The sequence below is a fragment of the Toxorhynchites rutilus genome, chromosome 1 (genome assembly GCF_029784135.1).
Source record: "Toxorhynchites rutilus septentrionalis strain SRP chromosome 1, ASM2978413v1, whole genome shotgun sequence".
Lineage (NCBI taxonomy): Eukaryota > Metazoa > Arthropoda > Insecta > Diptera > Culicidae > Toxorhynchites > Toxorhynchites rutilus.
In genome coordinates this window covers 44,154,443-44,176,531 of record NC_073744.1, presented here as the reverse complement: position 1 = coordinate 44,176,531, position 22,089 = coordinate 44,154,443, and the positions used below count along the sequence as shown (strand labels likewise).

Below are 22,089 nucleotides of genomic sequence, written 5' to 3'. Positions count from 1 at the left end.
AGCTGCATAAGTTTCGTGAACTCCGAAACTTTGATAGATAGCGTTTAGTCAAGCAGCTGTGTGTGCAGGGTCTCTTGAAGTTGGAGTACTGTTCAACTGAGCACATGGTGGCGGACGTGCTCACCAACCCTTTGGGGACAACGAAGCAACGTAGGTTCTCAGGTATGCTAGACCTGCCATTAGTGTCATGCAAACCAATAAGTACTCATAACCATAGAAACACATCAAACACTTTGGTATATGTCTGTTTATATATTTCTTTTCGTTTTTTCCTGTTTCGTTAAATACCTTTTAACAACAATTTTTGCTCTATATATGCTCTAAGTCCTATTATAGTTGATATGTATCTGGTTTCCATTTCCATCGATGTGGATTTGCTTTTCTGCATGTTAAGTGTACATATTTGTATATATAGTTTTTTTTTCATTAATAATACAATTTCCATCTGTGTAATATAACTAGGGAGTAAAATCTGTCAATGTTCACTAGTTTGATATGTATCGTGATTATTTTCTCGCGCCTCCATTGCCTCTCGCATCTCTTCAACTTCCATCTGCTTAGCTAGCCGCAACTCTCAATTCATTCATGCCACTCTCTTATTTCCCAACAGAGGGGATCGATCTGCATGTTTACATCTCTGTATTAACAAGAATAATTCATTGTTGTCCAATCTCTTTTAAATCCTCTGCAATATTCAGAGTTCAAAATACAGATACGATAATACTATAGGTTCTAGTTTTTTTAAACCTTGGGTTTGGGTGTATGTGTTTGTGTATATATACCTATAATTACAATATTGTTGGTGCGCAGATATTTTCCTCATCCTGCAAAACCCCTTCCTCCTAATATACACGTTTTGTAATCATTTTTCTTCTTTTCAGCTTCTAATTGTTTTTTTGGTTTTTAGCTTTGTTCTCCTTTTATGTATATACTTTCAAATGTAGCTCTGATTTTCACTCTATTCAAGATATGTATATTGGTAATCGTATGACAAGATTAACAACAGATGATATGTATTAGTGAGTTCAATGAGATTGATTTTTTTCACAACGTGTTATTTAAATGTTTCACACATTATAATTGCTGTTGAATGCAAAGCTTCAGCTTTGAGCGAATAATCTTGTTTAGGTGCGCTCAAATGAAAACCATTGCTGTGCCTAGGTGCTAAATTAGGAATGAAGATCAAGTGAACTGCGCTCACTTTCAATGGAAATTGTATTAAGCAATGCGTGCTTAAATAATTAATCTGAAGCCAACAGTTTATTTTCGCAGTCTTGACTTCGTAACGAATAAAATATTTTCGTCTGTGTTATTCAAAAAGAGGTTTCCATCTGAGTCTATACAATCAATCGCGAAATAGAGCACACACATTATGAATTTGGTAATTTACTGTTTTGTTGGTATACAATAAAAAAAAAACAGTTCGGCTGAAAAGTTTATAAGGTAACACAGTAAAAGTTGTTTTTTTTTTGCAAAATTCAATTTTATTATTTAACATAATTGCCTTCGAGTGCGATACAGCGATTATAGCAATCTTGCAACTTTTCGATACCATTTTCATAGTACACGTTCGGTTTTTCCTCAAAAAAGGCCACAGTTCCGCTAATCACTTCATCATCGGTCTTAAATTTCTTGCCAACGAGCATTCTCTTCAGGTCTGCCAACAGAAAATAGTTGCTGGGGCCAGATCTGGAGAATACGGTGGATGCGGAAGCAATTCGAAGCCCAATTCATGCAATTTAGCCATCGTTTTCATTGATTTGTGAAATTTCAATTTTTTTCCACAATAACAAAAGTTGCTCCACTCTAACGCTGTAACTCACGAACCGATCGACCGATTGCTGTCGAATTTTGACACGTATCCATTGAAAGATGGTGCTTTGTGATAGTCAAGTAGATTTTTGAAAGGGGCACCATCTAGACGTCAACCTTATGAACTTTTCAGCCGAACTGTTATGAATTACGAAGTTTTGAGGTTGTTGAAAAATTAAGAAAATAAAAAGTATTGAAAATACTTCTCTCATTGAATTATCGGGAACCAGAAAGCTCTCCAATGAATGTTATTCGAAAGAGCGATGCATATTCCAAAGACTGCTACAAAAAATGAGGATGATCCAATCTATGTCCTACTCGAACAAATTAAGATTCAATATTCAAATGGCATTCTATGTATCATTTTTCTCAAAGGCCTTACAAAGGAGGTTACGGAACGGGAACTGCTGAGTACTATTATTATTAGTTACCAACCGTTCCCATTTGTAGCTTTTTCAATATAACTTCTGATATTTTTTTGCATATAAAAGAGATAAGAAGCACACGAAATAAATTCACAAATAGAAAATAGATAGAAGTTGCAAGTGTAGATTATGTATGACCTAAATTTTGATTATTATTCATGCTTCATTTTAATGACACTGAGCGGCAAAACGTACATAATGCTCAAAGATATATGTATCTATTATTCTCGTTTGTTGGAAGGACACCATTGATATGCATTAGTTAAAGCATTTTTCGTAATTGTTTCATTTCATTCGCGTCTAAGTGTGTGAGATTATGTTTCTGCTCAACAGCTACTTTAGCCTGTCTAATCGCAGTTAAATGGTTTCTACATGTGTTTATTATATAATCAGTTCTATTAGTATTTGTCTCTTTACCATTAATACACGTATTCTTGGATTCTCACATGAGAAAAGATAATTACATACTATATAAACGAAACACGATTTGAAGCGACAAAATTCGTTTACCTAAACAAACAATCTGAAAATAATCCTAGTCTCGGCCATAGCGCTCAAAACTCTGTTCCAGTATTTTTACTAGCACCTTTTGTGATTTAGAAATATATTAAAACCGTTGAACCTTCAACTCTGTGCCATCTCACTATCTCAAAAAATATCGAAAATATTACAAGTAACATATCGGAACCGGTAACAATGTAAACACTTCTATTCCACGTTCTTGGGAAACTCTTTTCCATAATTAACAGCTATATTGTAGCACACAAGTGATCTGCGGTAACTAAAACATTTGAACTAGTTTCCCTGATTCTGATAATCGACATTTGCGTTCTCACGTTCTCACTATCCAAATGAATAAATAAAAATAATCATGCATAAAAAATTACTGAGTTTAACGAACCGATCAACTTTGAATTCGGATAGAGAACCTTATTGCATACACTCATTATAACAACCTTATCCAAACAGCGATATTCAAACAACAAACAATTTGTCTAGGATTAAAGTTAGCGTTATCTTAGGATTTGCTAACATCTTAACGACTAATCTGATATGTTTCTGTTCCATAGATGATAACTATACACTAGTTTTCGTCTTTGATATGTTTCAGTTGCTGATTTTGTCACATCATTCAACCTATTCTGTCGAAAGTTTTGAGAACAAAAATCCACGAGGAAATCATCTCCTCCCATTCCCCGCTATTTCGCAAATCAAAATGGCCTAGTCTTGTTTGCAGTGCAATGCAGGCAGCAGCAAACTTATTGCGTCATCGAATTTCAGAATGCCGTCTGTCCGTGTAGCGGATTGTGTGCACCAGGAACTACACTACCGCCCGCTTGTAGGACACCACCGCCCCCACCTCCGGCGGACTGAATTTGCTGCATTTGTCGCTGTGCCTCGACTACCGGAAGGTCGTCGTCTGCCTCGAGAGCGGGATTGATTCGTCCGTTCCGTTCGTCCTTACCGACCATAGTGGCCGCTCCGTACATGCGCGTCATTCCACCTGCCATAACTGACAACTGGAAAAGAGAATGTTTTTTGGATTTATTATTCGAGAATTAGAATTGTTGACATTAAAATGGGAGAGTTGTGACAAGCCCTTACAATTATGTTGAAATCTTAGATAATTTCACTCAAACTTTTCAAAAGTCCTATTTTTGACAGAGACAGATTAGGCAAATCCCCTCTTATCACCTCCTTTTTATAATGTAGTTAAGTGGCTTTAAACCTTTTCACCTTTGCGACAGTCTGTTGCCGTGAAGATGCCGGCCTAGAATAGCGCTTCGGGTCTTGGTCCCTGTCCCTGTCGTAAGAGGCGACTAATCGGGTGACAACGCGAGTAAGCCTATGGAGACTGCACGGGGGAAATGCCGTGTACAGGAGCAACGAAAAGAGTGCCAGGCACATCAGGATCGACGCCAGTAACATCCTGATTACCTGACATCCTGAATTCGACACTGAAGGCTGAAAGTCGTGCTATCCTGCTCCCTGACACTTTCCTGAAACGGCGTGTGGGTTAACGGTGCGGTTGCCGCCGTCCCGGTATCAACTTGGCAGGCAGTCTTCAGAAAACAAATTCAGCGCTTGAGTTCAATTCTCATCAGCGCGCGCTCAAAGAAAACTCTTATTCTATCTTGGTGCGAAGAGCACAAAATTCATAAGCACAACAGCGCAAAATGTACCCGGCGCAGAACTCAGATACTAAATATTTCTTCTCACCTGTGTGATGCGCGTCTCATTCTATATACACACACATGCACATCAAATTCTAGCGCCCGCTTTGTCTTCGTTCATTCTAAGCAAAGCATAAAAACAACAGCGCGTCCCCATACGCACCGACTCAACAGAGAAAGCAAAGCAGACAAACAGGGTAAGTTGGTCAGTGACGATATCTTGGAATCTGAGCGTCAAAAAAATTAGCGACCTATGGATGAAAAATAGCGAATTGCTGATACAATAAAATATGCAAATTGGAAAAAGTTTAAGTAGGTTAAAAAATACGGACATGGTTCTGATTTTGCCAAAAATCATTCACGGTTTGCGCATTATAAAATGTGTTCTAAAACTGGTTGATAACCATGATAAAAATCGCCTCAAACGTAAAACAAAGGTTTATTGTACGTATTAGCTTTAAGTGTTAATGGAAATCGCTTTTAAAATTATTTTTATTGAATTTTCATGGATATTCTTTGTCTATATATATGGGGCTAGTTGGTCACACAAATTGCTCGTTTGAGAGCAACGCATATAAAAATTTCAGGTATGCCGTGTTTCATTACGCAAGCTATAAACAAATATAGAAAGCATATGTTTTACTGCTAAACCCAGTATATTTGAAAAGAGACAACCACCACACAAACCACTTGCAATATAATTGTCATATTAATATTTTTTGCTGTAAAATTTTCATTAAATATAATAAACGCTCACATTGAATATTAGAACTCACAATAATGCATTGAGTAATGTAGCATACCTGAAGGCTTTTTTTTTTTTTATCTGTATTATAGTGACTTTCAACTCATTTGGCTGGTTCGTCACTTTTACTTCCATTTTTGGAAGAATGTCGGGAGTGAGAATTGAACTCGTGACCTTTAGCGTGAGAGGCATGGATGTTACCACTACGCCAGATCGCCTCCACATACCTGAAGGCTATTTCTATATACTTTGGGGCGAACGGTACAAATGTCATCAAAATAAATGCAAGTAAAGTGCGATTCATATACAACATCCACGTTACGTTCACGTTCCGTCCAGTCACGTTGCGTCAATTATTCTTCCAAGCAGTTGTTATGCAAACATATTCACATTCACCGGCAACGGCAACTTCGACTTGCCGTTGCTGGTGTATGTGAATGCTTCAATAGGAATTGCATGGAAGAATAATTGACGCAACGTGACGTGACGGAACGTGAACGTGACGTGGATGTTGTATATGAATCGCACTTAAGAATGCAAGCGATTGTGCGTCGCAGAGATGCCAGGTGATTTTGTTCAAAAGTCTTGACATGGTACGAAAAAATGTCTCCACCGTAATATCGGAGGAAAGTTCTTCACACAAAAACAGAACCGTGATAACTCTATTTGTTTATTTCAGCTTTGAAACTTCGGTTGTAACTCAAACCATATCCATGAAACTAATTGTAGAAAAGGTATGTAACCGGAAAACCTTCGATTTGTGAAGTGGTCGTTTGAAAGATCTATGTTAATCTATTGTATAGTAGGGCCAAAGTAATAGAAATTCAATGTGACAATCATTCAAAATTTCGAGCGCAAATGAACTAATGTCTTCTAGAGACAATATGTATTCAGACCGCCTCGTTCGTTGAGACTAAAGTCCTACTTTTTTGACAATATTTTCGGCCAATAGAATTTCATGGAAGTAATATCTTTTAAAAATCCACGTACGCTATCATAGTGAAATGTCTTCACATATTTCATAATGTCTTCATAAAATCAAATGTCTTCAAACCTGGCATCTCTGGTTCGCCGCAAAGTGGAAGAGAGACTAAATCGCTAGAAAGGATTGTCTGATTAATTTTCAACGATAATAATTTGAAATTTTCATTAATTTGTTGTTTTACTTGCTACATGATATTAGATAACTGTTTTCGTTTTTTTTTTTTTTTTTTCCAAAATATATATTTTTATAAAGGCTCATATGGCGTTAGCCTCACGGGGCCGGGAGTTCAATACAATTTTTCTTATTATCTATGTTAGTAATATGTAACCGATTACTCGCGGTTGGCTCGAGGTTAGTATTACAAGTGTTTTCGTAATTGGGATGTTGCTGTCTCCAATGCTCTGTACGTGTGCCCGACACGGGATACTTCCTATTGGGATGCAGCTGACCATTAATCAGCAACGCCCCCCTAGTATGTACCCCATATCTAGCGTGGTGCGTCTTCTTGACTCGAGGAATCCAGGATAGAATGGTCACTAACCGGCGCAATCATCAGCTCGTGTAGAGTTTTTATGAGCGGTACAACCTTTGGCTCTTGTTGAATGATCAGTGGACTGCACAACCTTCGGCCCGTGCATCTGTAAAGAGTGTGTGTATGTATTGCCGCGACTAAGTAAAAGTTTATCGTTTGGATAGGAGGGATATTAAACGGGGACACAACGAAGGAAACATCATTAAACGTTGACATCGGCGTTTCTGAGGAACAGGTATAAATGAAGCAGAAGATCAGGATCACGGCTACCTAAGATATCCCGGACGGGGATATCCGATTGTCTGCCTTGTGCTCTTAGTGCTCTAGAGAGCTGAGAGCGAGCAGCATGGAACCGGATACACGACCAGATATTCACGACTGTTTTCGTTTTGATTGAATTAATTAATTTATAATGAAGGAAACTTCTAATGGAAAAACGTTTATTATTTGCACAAAAATAACAATAACATTGGCCAATTCACCCCGTGTGTATATTTGAAAAGAGATAACCATAACACAAACCACTATCAATATAATTGTCATATTAATATTTTTTGCTGTAAAATTTTTGGTTTGGTTTTGTTGAAAAGCCCCAAGTCTCTAGTTGCTAATAATACCATAAGGAGTTGAAACTGTTCAATTTTTTATGTTTTTTAACGATTTTCTTCAAAGAGAAATTATGAACATGGTTTGTCCGGTTGTAGAAATCACTATTTTTGAATAAAGAAATTCGAATTATTTTCAAGTAGATGTTGCATTTCTCATTGTTTGAGTTTACTGTCATCATATTGATCCATTCATAGTTCAGACTTTCTCCAAAATATTGTCTTTTCTTGGGGACTCACTCAGCACAGGTAAACTTAATTTTTGCTACGCGCGAACGACACCATAAACAGACAGCAGCGCGCCAAGCGACTCCGACTCCGACTTCCAGTTGAATGAACCAATAATATCAAAGTATTTAGCTCATTGAACAAAATTATGATGTAAATTTTGTTAATCATGGTTTATCATAGTTTATTACCATCATGGTTGAACATCGTCATGTACCATGAGTCCACCGATTACGCCCGTTCCGGTATATATAATATTCTTACACTTCTGGAGAAGAATGAGAGCACTGAACGGAAGCCCGGACAATGAACCTGTCGACTAATTTTGCAGCGATAATCGTGAGTCTTCAGCTTCATCAGAGAGTACAGATTTCGATGGTTACCTGAATAACAAAGAAGCAAAATAACATCGCCTCTCGAAAGAGAATAAGGAAAAGGAAAACCTGTCGCTGAGCATCTTTAAAAGTGAAATCCAAGCTTGTTTGCCAGAGATAAAAAATGACCGATCGTGCAAGACAGTACATGAAGTTATTCCAGCGTTTCCTGAGCTCATCGTGAATGTTGCAAGAACATTACTGGCATGCCACCAACTCCAGTCAGCGTAGAAAGACTGCTCTCTATTTTGAAAGTTGTCAGATCTTCGGGTTTCCATGTAACAAATCTGGTTTTAGTAGCATTCTAAATGTTGATGTTTATTTTTATTGTCTAATCAGACAAAATAGGGAATAACACGATCTAGTGGAAAATCTTTGGAGGGTTGGCAGTCTTAAATGAAAGATGTCCTACACCGAGGATCGATGTTGATTGAGATTTCAAAAATCAAGGAATCAAGGAAAGTCAATTTTCCTGATTCATTCCAATGATGTGAATATCGTCAACCACCAGATTATGAGGGCCGATCGGTTGCAATACGTTTCACGTACGGAGGTGTCATACCCCCGACTAAGTCGATTAGAAATTATGTATTACCTGTTCTCCTGAATCTGATGGCTCCCCAACTCGATGCAATTCTTCCGGTATATTCACCACACAGCGGAAATAGTCATAATTCGGGGCCAAGCGTCCAGTCTCAAATACCCATCTGTAACGAGAAAAACACAATATATGAAAAAAACGAAAAATTCAATATTTGTAAAATACTCCAGAAAGAAACTTACTTAGTCCACCAGGATACGCCTATCAACGTGATCAGACTCAACAACATAGCCATCGTTCGGAAGGGGAACATTTGCGTTCCGGTTTCCTCGACGTAACCCGGATAGTGGATCAACGCTGGCAGTCCAAGCATCGCCTCCCCACCGGACAATCGCACAAGGAAGGCGATAATGTAGGCAGCCAAGCTACCATACGTGTTGCAATGCTTCTTGAAATGGACAACCATCAGCAGCTGATACAGAGAGAGAATATAAAGAAAAAAGAAAATTTAGTGTGAAAAATATACATTAATCATCACAGAATAAGCATCAAAGGGTGTATCGATCAAGTGTGCGTCAAGTTTAGTTCAACCAAGTTTTATTCGTTACACCTTTTAAAACGTTCCTTTGAAATTCGCTCAATTTTCTCGGGCGCTCGCTTTTTTACACACCGGGTATTCAGGGTTATTCAAAACGTGCTTCAACTAAATCAACACAAGATGTCTTACTGTAACAACAGACAGTCGTATGATGAAGACTTGTTCTTACTGGATAGTTACTGCAGCTTGAAGTTTCTGATGATAGAGTTTGTTAACTGCATATTTTGACGAATTAGGTAGGTATCTGTTCAAAACATTCTCAAAGTAATATTATCGCTTTCATTAATAGTTTTGGATTGAGCTTCAGAGTTCGTACAACTCTATTGATTTTAATCCTCTGTGAGGGAGAGAGCAACATGGCAAATCGTAAAAACTATAAATCGAAGCTAAATTCAATTATATTTGCGTCTTGAAAGAAAGTTTCTTTATAGGGGGGTCACTCTACGAAAAATGTAACGTTTATTATGAGTTTTTAAATGCATATTACGCAGAATCGTTCTTACGATTTATGTTATAATACTGCCATTCCAAGCCAAACCGAAATAGTGGTTCATCAGATTTTCGTCAAAAGTTATAGTTTTGTTCTTTATCGCAAATTATTAGACCCGTTTTTTATTTTTGACGTAGGACTACGTTTTCATTTCTGTACCGGGGTGTAAGTTCAAAGTTTCGAAACCGAGAAAGTGACGCTGGACTACAAGGTTTTGAACGTTAATACCTCTTTACTGGCTGAATGGAATGGTATAATAATCACTTCATTCGAAAGATAAAATGTCAACGAATTATATTATTGTCACTTATTGGTCCAAAAAATCGTTTCAATAGCCTTAAAATTGCCTTGAAAGCAAGCTTTTGAAATCATAACAATTGAACTGATTGATGATGATTGGTGATCGCAATGTGTTCCCGAACACGGACGCAAAATCTAGGCACCTGTAGAAACCGTCATAGCGAATACATGCAAGCTGTGACTCGCATCAGTTTCTGTTCTTCTTTCGCATGGAACAGTCATGAAAAATTTTTTGCGTGTGAATGCGTCCGAGCGAATATTCGCACCCATTCACGCTTTCGGCTTGGTGTTCCCGTGATGCAATCCAATAGCATCAGTTTCTGTTCTGCTTTCGCATGGAGCAGTCATGAAAAATTGTTTGCGTCTGAATGCGTCCGAGCGAAGGAATATTCGCACCCATTTACGCATTCGACTTGGTGTTCTCGTGATGCAATCCAATAGCACATGAAAAATTGCCACATCACGATAAAAACGAAATGAATTTTATGCAAGGCTATAAGACTTTATTTCGTTTTCACCGTGAAATTGCGCCCTCAGTTTTTATTCTGCGCATGGAGTGATCATGAAAAATCTCGTATTCTCACGAAGACAAAAGTGAATCATGTATCAAACATCTTCAGTTGCTTTTACAATGCCACTCAAATTCCATCTGTTCGTTTCGGGACCACCAACAAGTTCGAAAGAGTTGAATTTTATGTTAATAACAATTCTATACTTATACTAATCCACCCACACACTAACAAGAAAAACTTTCAGCAATCTTTCAAAAGATTCATTCATTCATGCATTAAAAAAAATTGATTCAGATGCAATTTCAAATAAATTATTACCGAGCCAACGGTAGTCCTACGTCTGTCTTGCGGTTATATCACAGATATAACCCACTTTTTGTTTTTTGTTAGGGTGACCATTTCCATTTTAGGGTGGTCCGAAAAATCCATTTTGCAAGAAATGACTTGTTTTGAAATTCATAACTTTCGAACCACTGGACCAATTCAGATGTTCGACACATTAAATTAGAGTCAATTAGATGGTCTTTTTTGTAAAAATACTGCAGTTACGGAAAATTTGAATTATGTTTTCGTTATTATCGTTTGTATTTGTTTTTTTATAGTTTTCAGTTATGATTTTTTGTAGTGGAAAAAATGATTTTTCGGACCATCGGTTAACTTTGAAAAATCATAACTCAAAAACAAAAAAAACGCCTCTCTGGTTTCGACATATGTTATGTTAAAAATCCTTAGCTTTCCAGAAAAAATATAAAAAAATATAGCGCCCTTGGTCCCGAGACTATGAAAACAATAAAAAACGAATACAATCAATAACAACAAGAGCAGAATTCAAATTTTCTGCAGTTATAGAATTTTTTGAAAAAAGACCAGGTGATTGGCTTTAATTTGATATGTCGATCATCTGAATCGGTATAGTAGTTATGAATTTTTGAAAAAATGAATTTTTGGAAAAAAGAGGAAAAAGTTGATTTTTCGGACAAACTTAAAATGGAGATGGTCACCCTAATGAAGAAAATAAAAAAATGCGGGTCTAATGTTTTGCGATAAGGAACAAAACTACCAATTTTCACGAAAACTTGAGAACCACTATATCGGTTTAGCATGGAATGGCTGAATATATACCATTAGACGGGAAATTTATCCAGCAATTTTGTCGCCTGAGACATCAACAGTGGAAACAATAAAAGAAGTGAGCAGTTTAACAAATAAAAGATGTATGTTTTGCGAATGAATGCGAAGATAAATCATGTATTATGCATTCTTTCTTGGTTCCCATGAATGTTGTATGGAACACAAAATTGTGTGCGTGCAATAATTCGTTCTGCCAAACAAATTAGCAAGACCTTTTTCGAATGTAGAATGTTGAAGTAATCAGATGCAACATTTCATGCATCACTCAAATTTCGTGCAAGAGCGAAGAGGAAAGTGTCACCATCACAGTGATCGTTCGTTATTTGGGCCAGAAAATCAATTCAATTATCGAATTTTATTCGCTAACTGGATCGCAAAACAGCTTTTAACGTATGCCCTGTTATAGATTAGTCCAGTTAGCGAATGACTTCTGTATATGACGGGGAGACGAACATCTTAAGCGAGTGGCTTTCGGGCTGCGGCAACATGGGCAATTGTACAGGGTGAAATGATATCAATACCAACAGGATGGTCGCGATTATCATGCGAGGACTTATTGAGACCGGCATTACATCGCATCACAAGAATGAAATGGAATGAAATATTAACACCTTAGCGTATTATTTGATACGCCACACATCAAGTGTTTCAACTACTCTGCTGAGCGTTCTAGCGCCCTATGTTATGCAAGTACACCACGAGTGAGACTCGATGTTGTACGCGAAGGGGTTAATAATCTTCATGACTCATAGTCATAATTCTCAATGACTCAATTCCTTCTATGATGGATTGAGCAGTAGAACCAATACGATTTGAGCTCGAATTATCCGATAAACGTGAATAATGATTTAACAAACGAACGGGATTGGCGTTTGGTAGGCAGATGGATGAACTCATTCGTACGAAAACTAGAATAGGCAATTCGTTTGAATTGTTTAATTTTCGATGGTTCGAATGGATGGATTTGATTCGTACTGCTCCCGATTCCTTAGAATAATATTAATACTAGGAATAAGCCTATGGAAAGAAATCACAACAGCATAGCTATCCACTAAAAATAAAGCAACTTCATGATTTCATGTGTATTTTACCTCAAAATATCACGAATTTGTAAGTATTTTCAACTTGTTTTTTGTTTCTTCCCCATAAACTACATCTACCATTCCACCTTGTTATGTGTCACACTGATATGCATTAATCATTTTCAGTTAGACAGTTGAACTTCCTGCCAGAAGCTTATTTTCTTTTTTTTGTTGGTTACAAACCGTTTGACGGTTATGAGTACATATAACAAACGGCCCTTTTCATGGTTACTTTTTGGACTTTCAAAAGAGTTAAACTAACAGATTTGTGAACAATGAAAGAACTACATTTAAAAAAGTAACTGTTCTTAACAATCACAGTCCTACGTCAAACCTCCGTCCGCGCCCCTAGGCTCAGACTCTTCTACTTTTTTTCATCAAATATTCCACAATTTTTCCATAAATAAATCCAACATTGGAATAAAGAAAATTTTTGGAGTAACCTGTATCGAAGAACAAAACAAGTGATATAATGAGCATCATTCTCATTATGTTAAAACAAAAACACCCAGAGCACAATGGCACTAAAGCGCACGGAGTAAGTTTGTCTCGATACCCCGTTAGAGTACATGTAATCCTATGCCAAGTTCCGCTCCCGCCCCGTCCATAACTTCGCCGGAAAATTTCTCATGTTACAAGATTTCCACCGCACACTGGCTCGTCAATTCGATGTCTGCGAATCATGAGTTCTGCGTTGCAATGGCCTTCCGCACGATCTCTTCCTGTCTAACCTTGTAGCTTCACCGGAGGCATCTTCACATTTTCAAAGACGTTCTCGAGTTCAATGTAATGCCCTTTTCAGCGAGTTTCCATTTTCAATGAGATAGAGCATATAATCGTGCTTATGTAAATGCTCTGCTGGAGTGGAAGATTGCCAGTCGCAATTTGCTACCGCTTTTTCGTTCTATATGATACAGCAGAAAGTAAGAATATTCGATCGATTATCTGAATTTGCAAGGGCGGAATGGTAAAGTAAAATAAGGAAAAGCAAAGTCACGAAGGCCATCAGCTGACATGTGTTCCACTAATTGACATTGTACACAAAATTTCTCAATAAAGAAAAAGATTCCGTTAACGATTAGTACCTTAATTATTCAGGGAGTTGGAAAGCTGGCCTGAAACATTTCAGGAGATGATAAAAGGTGATGTTGGAAAAAAATAATTGTTAGCGTAAGGTCAAATCTCACCTATGAGAGAATTACCGAGATCTTCTCTTGACGATACTTTCTATTTAATTGGTACAAAATATTTTTAATACATTTGTTTTTTGACGTAGGACTACGTCTAACCGGAAGATATAGGGGGTGAAATGGAAATCTAGGCACTGAACAAGTAGGAAAAAATGCAAGATTTGGAACGCTTATAACTCGAGCATTTCTCAATAGATCGCAAAGGTTTTTGCATCAATTGATAGGAAATATATCTACGCATCTATCATAACGAATAACATTTCATTTTTCTTGAGATAAATAATTGAATAATTGTGAAATATCAAGCATTGTCCAAATGCACTATGTGCCCATTTTTGATTGGTCCATTTTGTGCTCCTCAAATCGTACCGACCAAAACGGGCAACCAGAGCAGCAGCGAAATAGAATGAAGGAAAAAGGAAAAAGAAAAAGATGAACATTGGTCGCTGTCTCACACATGCGTAATTCTCGAGCCAGCCAGTCAGCTTAAAAATCCCCGCTCCGCTGCCGTAACGATCATTCTCATTCAAACCGTACACCACATCGGTTCGCATCACAACACATCAACAAACCAACCCAAGCAGCCATGTCTGGACATGGTTAACGGAGGAAAAGTGAAGGGAAAGGCAAAATCCCGCTCGAACCGTGTTGATCTGGAGTTCCCCGCAAGGGTAGCTAGGCCTAGCGCGTTAGTACCAGTGCACCAGTCCACATAGCCGGCGTTATATAGTTTCGGCCACCGAAGTGATCGAGTTGGCTGGTAAAGCTGCTCGCGACGATAGAAAAAACCCGCATTCAGAACAGACCGCATTCGGTTCGGTGGACATCAAGACAACAACAAGCAGTTGCAGCGAGTGGCGAGTGGCAAACGCAATCGCAAAACGGCATCAGGTAGCAGAAGAAAAAAGTTTATTTTTTATACAAAATGCTTTGATGGCAAATCCAGAACAAGGCGGCATCGAGGGCGTCCGAAATGGTTTTTTTCAAAACCACGAGTACTAAGTTTTCTGAATTGGAACCATTCCATAAAACAAGGCGCTTTTCAGGGCCATTAAACCTTCCAAAAAAGAGTTTAGGAAATACAGTTCAATGCTTTCTAAAACAATATCCAAAATAATAATAAAACACAAATTGATTTTTTCATAATTTGTTTGCCAGGATATGATGAGTATGTGAATTTGGCAGTTGTTCTGAGCTTATTGATTTTCACCAATTCTTAAATTGCTTCTAGATTGAGAGTACAGTAATTTACACTTATCTCGACATTTAGCTAATTGGACGGACCTGTAATGCGACATATTTATTCGGACATTTTTGTAAACATAGAGATCCAAATTATGACCCCACATTGAAAGTCGACACTGTACCACTGTCATCGCAAATGTTCAATTACAGGTTAAAATTACCTACAATCCGATACTGAGTGGTGGTAATGCGACGTGCCATTGAATGTAATTTACTGTAAAATATGTCACAAGCTTGATGGGAAGAAATTTTCCAACTGTGAAAGCTGTGGCGAGTGGCCAATGCAATCGCTAAACAGAAAGGTTTAGCCGAACAAGATGGGGATATCGAGTGATAACAAAACATCAAACTCTTTAGATTGAAGATAATTTTGTGATCCTGAAAAGGACCCGTTTTAGCCTGCATACGAATCCAACGAGCGAACAAATCGTAATGAATGTATTTTTTTGCCATCGCTCCCTTTTAACGCTCATTCGTTCGTCTCGTTGGACTCACCCCTCTGGCTGAGTCTGCCGATTTGTCTCTATCCTGTGAGTGTGTACCGCTAGAGTATAAAACACGCGGACCCTCAAAAAAATATCTTATTTTCTTTCAAACCGTAAATCCGTGTGGTTGTACGGCATCGGCCTCGTGGACGTAACAAAGGAGGACAAGTTAAGGGAAAGGCAAAGTCTCACTCGAACCGTGCAGGTCTCCAGTTCCCTGTTGGTCGCATTCACTGATTGCTCCGCAAGGGTAACTAGGCCGAACGGATTGGTGCCGGAGCACCAGTATACCTAACAGCGATTATAGAGTTTCGGCCGTCGGAGTGCTCGAGTTGGCTTGCAAAGCTGCTCACGACAATCAGAAAACCCGCATCAAGAACAGAGCAGCTTCGGTTCGGCGCTCATCAAGGCAACAATTAGTTTCAGTGAGTGGCAAAGTGTTTCTCCGGCACGTCGCATTAAATGTAATTTACTGAACAACATGTCACAAGCTGGATGGGAAGAAATTTTCCAACTGTGAAAGCTGTGGCGAGTGGCAAACGCAATAGCTAAACAGGAAGGTTTAACCGAACAAGATGGGAATATCGAGTGATAACAAAAACACAACACCAAAGGTTCTTTTCAGAACCATCAACATACCCATAAAGAGTAAACAGTAAACTAATCCATTTTTCAAGTAGATAGGTAGGTATTCACGTAGGAGAAGAAAATAAAACAATATATTTAAAATATATATTTAACAAAAGCTGTCCCCTTTGTATAGTCCTACGTCACTCCGGTTATGTCCCCGACATTACCCACCCGTCTTTTTGATGCGTGTTAATTACTCAATCGTACTCAATCCGTGATCGTTACGTAACAAAAGTTCATTTTGATTCCTAAATAAATTTACGCGCCCCTATATGCTTGAGCAGCTGGCTTCGATTCTGGGACCGAATGGGGTGTGTTTCCTCAGCCAAGATGGTAAAGCACGTGTTGTAATGGGTTTAACAGTTGCCAGCAAGCAGGCACTGATTAATGTATCCCGAATATCGCGTTAATCTAATGCAAAATAAAGCTAGGACACCTTGATCATGCTGAAGCAGTTGAATACAGTGGTCCAATGGAAGTTTGCTGTTCGTTCAGGAAGGCACTGCTCTCCGAACGCATTTTCTTATCGGATCGATTTTAAAAGGGTGTGCGAGCTTCCTGTATTCGTGATTATTGGGCATCAAGGAACAATCAAGCCAGTTCATAATGCATCGTTAATGTGGATGAAGGACCAGGCTAGAACCCTCGTTATAAAACAATCAAATATATTTTCGATTTATCGTTTTAATCGATTGAATCTTGATGCATTATTCGTTGCTACAATTATTGCATCAAGATGCTTTGCCTTCAACCGAGTTGAACGTCGGAACGTTGGGGCCCCTCTTTCCCGGGAGTTCAATACATCCTCATGATCATGAGGAATCTCACTTGGATGAAAAACCAAAATACCAAAGGTACCCGGATATGTAACAGAAACATTATGAGTATGCAGGGGAATCGAATTTTCTTCTTTGATATACTTTTTTCTTTTTTTTTTCTTTTTTTATGTGCTGTTGTGGAAAATAGTAGATGCTCTCGGAAGAGCCCACTTCACACTACAGAAAATCATTAACAAGTGGAAATATGAAGGGATCGATAAAAATTGCCCGGGTAGAGAATGCCAACGGATCCTGCCACCTAGTTATGAGCTCTAGAACAAGCAATTGACTATCGAAGTAGCCGACACCATCGGAAGACCTGGCAGCGCAGACATCGTCCGAAGAGTAGCATAGTGGAACTATCTGAGAGATCGTGTTGCCCGTAAAAAGCCTTTTATCTCTAAACGACTGGAGTTTGCTAAGGCATTTGTAAACAAACATGATGACTTCTGGAGCAAGGCCCTTTATACGGACAGATGGTATGGAGGAACCCAGGATCGGAGCTTCGGATTTTGCATTTGGTTCCCATGGTAAAACACGGCAGTGGTATTAAGCTAATGTATGGTACAACATATTTGAATTGCATGAAACGTGCCATGTAGGCTACGTTACGTGCTGGATAATATAATATCACCTTAAACGAAACGAAGTACTTCGTTATGTTTAAGGCTGATGTCACTTTAGGCGGATTCGCCGCCGCGGATTCCGCGAGTAAAACTGCAGCGGAGGATCTACAGTGTATTGTGAATGAGCCATGTCACACAGAGCGGGGCGGTTTTGGAAGCGATTTCAAATCGAGGAAAAAAACCCTCGCAATATCCGCGGCGGCGAATCCGCCTAATGTGACATCAGCCTAAGGACGATTGGTGCCATTTTGCGATGATTCGCCTAATATCGTTTAAGAACGAGTTTAGAAAACAAATGTATAGAAGAATATAAACTCTCGAAATATGAACGCGTTTAAGATGCGATAACGGAGGCGAGTACAGTGGAAGGTTCTTGCTTTCACATTATCTGAGGTGCACCACCTTAAAGATAATTTATAATGATAATGATAATGATTTCTGCTTTGACAAAACAAATCCACAAACAAGCAGAATCTGCGTTGAGAAAACATAGTTTTCATGCTAAAATATATTCATGGAGATCTTGGAATAAAATAATATTGGTATTTTTTTTTCAATACTCCGAGCTATTTTTATGATATACTAGCTGACCCGGCAAACTTCGTCCCGCCCAAAATTTGTTTTTTGTTATCAATACCTTCAAATATTCACGTTCTCTTATTAAGCACAAATTCATGAGTCCAATCGCAGAACATCATTATAATATCAGATTATTTTCAGACACAATTCTCGTTCAATATTTTTCAACCACTTGTAAATAGCATGTTTCTCCGTTACATGGAATAAATGTTTGATACAGAATATATATTTTTTTTTATAATTCGTTTATTTGTACAGGCTCAGTTACATAGGTTTAAAGAAGCCAAACTCTCAACTATACTTTTACTATTAACATGTTTTCTTAATTCTACGGTTAATGTAATAGGAAACCGATTACTCGCGGTCGACTCGAGTTTAGAAGGGTGACACATTTTCCTTAGGAAAAGGATGGGATGTAAGGAGATTGTAACCATGTTCACACTCACACTTACACTCACTTTCACATTCATACTCACACATCACACTGAATTCTTAAACTTTCCTCACATCTAATATGTATTAACAATTTAACTTATTCTAATGTTAGGGAACCGATAGCTCGCGAAGGACGAAAAGGAGGAGAAAATGGGGGGGAAAGGATGTAAGAACAATCACACTCGAAGATCGATATCTTTAAGGAAAACATATATTTGGAACATGTAATCAAGGTCTAACCGAGCCAACACATCTCTCACCGGCACATTGGGCTGCCTTCCTCGGGCCCGAAGGGAGTTTTCTAAATTCGATCTGGCGACAAGATATAGCTCGCACGACCAAACAACGTGTTCGAAATCGTGGTAACCATGGCCACAAACGCAGAGATTGCTGTCGGCAAGCTTGAAACGAAAAAGCAGCGCATCTAAAGAACAGTGATTGGACATGAGTCGGGAGAAGGTCCGAATAAAGTCCCGACTCAAGTCCAGACTTTTGAACCATGGTTTGAGGCTAACCTTAGGGATAATCGAGTGGAACCACCGGTCCAATTCATCTTCGTTCCACTTGCGTTGCCAGTTAGCGATGGTATTTTTACGAACTAAAGAATAAAAGTCATTGAAGGCGATTTGACGCTGATAAATATCGCCTTCAATTGCACCTACCTTTGCTAATGAGTCAGCCCTCTCATTACCCGAAATGGAGCAATGTGAAGGGACCCAGACAAAGGTAATGACATAACAGCATCTGGATAAAGCACTCAAAATTTCTCGTATTCTCTCAAGGAAGTACGACGAGTGCTTTTCCGGCCTCACTGAACGGATAGCTTCGACAGAGCTAAGACTATCCGTTACAATGTAATAGTGTTCAACAGGTCGTGAGGCGACGCTGTCCAGCGCCCAGTGAATTGCTGCCAACTCAGCAATATACACTGAGCAAAGATTATGAAGACTGTGGGAGGTGCTGAAAATTTCGTTGAACACTCCAAATCCTGTGGACTCATTCATTGAGGACCCATCGGTATAGTACATACTATCACAATTGACACGCCCATACTTTGCATTGAAGATCGTAGGAGCGATCCTCGATCGAAGATAATCTGGAATTTCATGGATTTTCTCCTTCATGAACAGATCAAAATGTACAGAGGAATTGATGTAGTTAGAAAAACAAACACGGTTGGGAATATACGAAGAAGGATCAACCTGCATGGTGATGAATTCATGATATGAGCTCATGAATCCAGAATGAAAATTTAGCTCGATCAATTGCTCAAAATTTCCGATCACCAATGGGTTCATAACCTTACACCGGATGAGGAACCGAAGAGATAATAAATTGAAGCGATCTTTTAGTGGGAGTACGCCTGCCAAAACCTCGAGACTCATGGTATGCGTTGAGGGCATACATCCCAACGCAATACGGAGACAAAGATACTGAATTCGCTCGAGTTTAATGAGGTGTGTTTTGGCAGCTGATTGAAAACAGAAACTGCCATACTCCATCACTGAGAGAATAGTTGTTCGATACAACATTATAAGATCTTCGGGATGGGCTCCCCACCAGGTGCCGGTAATTGTACGGAGAAAGTTTATTCTTTATTGACATTTTTTACTCAGATACCTAATATGGGCCCCCAAGTACATTTGGAGTCGAACCAGACCCCAAGATACTTGAATGACATAGCATGAGTGATCGGTTTACCCAAAAGTTGAAGCTTTGGTTTTGCTGGTCTATGCTTCCTAGAAAAAACCACCATCTCTGTTTTCTCCGTGGAGAATTCGATCCCCAGCCCAATGGCCCAGGTTGAAAAATTGTTCAAAGTATCTTGTAAGGGTTCTTGCAGGTCGGATTCGTTTGATCCTACGACAGACACCACTCCATCATCTGCAAGTTGTCTTAGGCTGCAATTTTGTGTAAGGCAATTGTCGATGTCGCTTACATAGAAGTTGTACAAAAGGGGGCTTAAAGATACAGAATATATGATGGAATAAAGACAGACCCGTCTCCTCTTCTCCTCTTTGAGAGAAGGAGGAGTATCTATCCACCATAGAATCATTTATTGCACACAAAAATCTCCACATGCCAAATTTGGTTTCATTTGCTTGATTAATTCTCGATTAATGCAGAAATTTGTGTTTCATTTGTATGGCAGACCACCACCCCCCCTCCCCTCTCTGGAAAGAAGGGTGGAGTGTCTTACCACCGTAAAAACATTCATTGCGCCCTGAAACCTCCATATACCTAATTTGGTTTCGTTTGCTTGATTAATTCTCGAGTAATGCAGAAATTTGGGTTTCACTTGTATGGCAGCCCCCCCTTAAGAAGGGGGGTGGAGTGTCCAATCACCATAAAAACATTTATTGCACTCTCAAAGCTACAGATGCCTAATTTGGTTGTATTTGCTTGGATAATTCTCGAATAATGTAGGGGAGGGGAAGTGTATCTAACCACCATAGAATCATTTATTGCACAATAAAACCTCCAGATGCCTAATTGGTTTCATTTGCTTGATGATTTCTCGAGTAATGTAGAAATATGTGTTTCATTTGTATGGCAGCTCCCCCTTAAGGAGGGGGGTGGAGTGTCTAATCACCATAGAAACATTTATTGCACCCTAAAACCTCCATATGCCAAGTTTGGTTTCATTTGTTTGGTTAATTCTCGAGTATTGTAGAAATTTGTGTTTCATTTGTATGGCAGCACCAGATTTATGCTCGTGAACTTTAGTCCAAATATTGAAACATGGGCCGCTCCTTTTACTGCACGGAACCGCAAAGATTGTGAAATGGCAAAACAAGACAAAATTCAACGAGAGATTGAAGAATTCCTGGGACGATCGAAAAAAAAACAAGAATGGACTGGACGCCCCGGAAACAACAGCCAAGGATTATGCTGAAATCAAACGAGTTTCTAACAAAGATCCGTTCAAGACTGCAAAGAAAATCCAGAAAGATTTCCATGCTCACACAGAAGCATCTTCTAGCGAGGTTGAAGTTTGCCAGAAACCATTTCGATTAAGCCCAGAAAACAGCAAGAAATTGCAAAATGTGCTGTGGTCTGACGAAACGAAGGACAACTTGATCGGTTCTGATGCAAAAAGCTGGGTAGCTCGTCCACCTTCAAACAACAGTACACGGCAAAAATGTTTAAACAAAAAAGAGGAAACATCATCGTCTTGAGATTCTTCTCCTGATACGGAATTAGTCCCCTGTCGCCAAAATATTGGACCAATACCTTTACGCTCAGATATAGGAAGACATTATGCTATCGCACGCGGAGTGGGAAATGGCGATAAAATGACAATTAATGCAAGACAACAACCCAAACACACCGCCCGAACTGTGAATGAATGATTTGTTGATCACAAGGTCGACTGTGGCCAATCTAGTCACCGGACTTAAATCCTTTCGAGATCCTGTGGCAGATCGTAAAGAAGTCGGTTTATACAAAAAAAAATCCACAAACAAGCAGGATCTATGGGAAAGAATCCAAGCAGCCCGGTTTGCGATCTCTGTCAGCACTATTCTATGCCGAACAGGAAGTCATC

General features: G+C 38.9%; 1 protein-coding gene across 2 annotated transcripts in view; it reads right to left on the bottom strand.

Annotated features, from left to right (window-relative positions):
* Positions 1-218: 218 nt before the first annotated feature.
* The window catches only part of LOC129766022 (high-affinity choline transporter 1), a 58,973-nt gene continuing 37,102 nt past the window's right edge, over positions 219-22,089 (bottom strand). For both annotated transcript variants that reach the window (XM_055766485.1, XM_055766487.1), the window contains exons 9-11: positions 8,664-8,893; positions 8,476-8,587; positions 219-3,757 (exon numbers count right to left, since the gene is read on the bottom strand). In XM_055766485.1, coding sequence (XP_055622460.1) covers positions 3,515-3,757; positions 8,476-8,587; positions 8,664-8,893 — 585 coding nt within the window. In that variant the 3' untranslated portion in view covers positions 219-3,514. The remainder of the gene's footprint in view (positions 3,758-8,475; positions 8,588-8,663; positions 8,894-22,089) is intronic.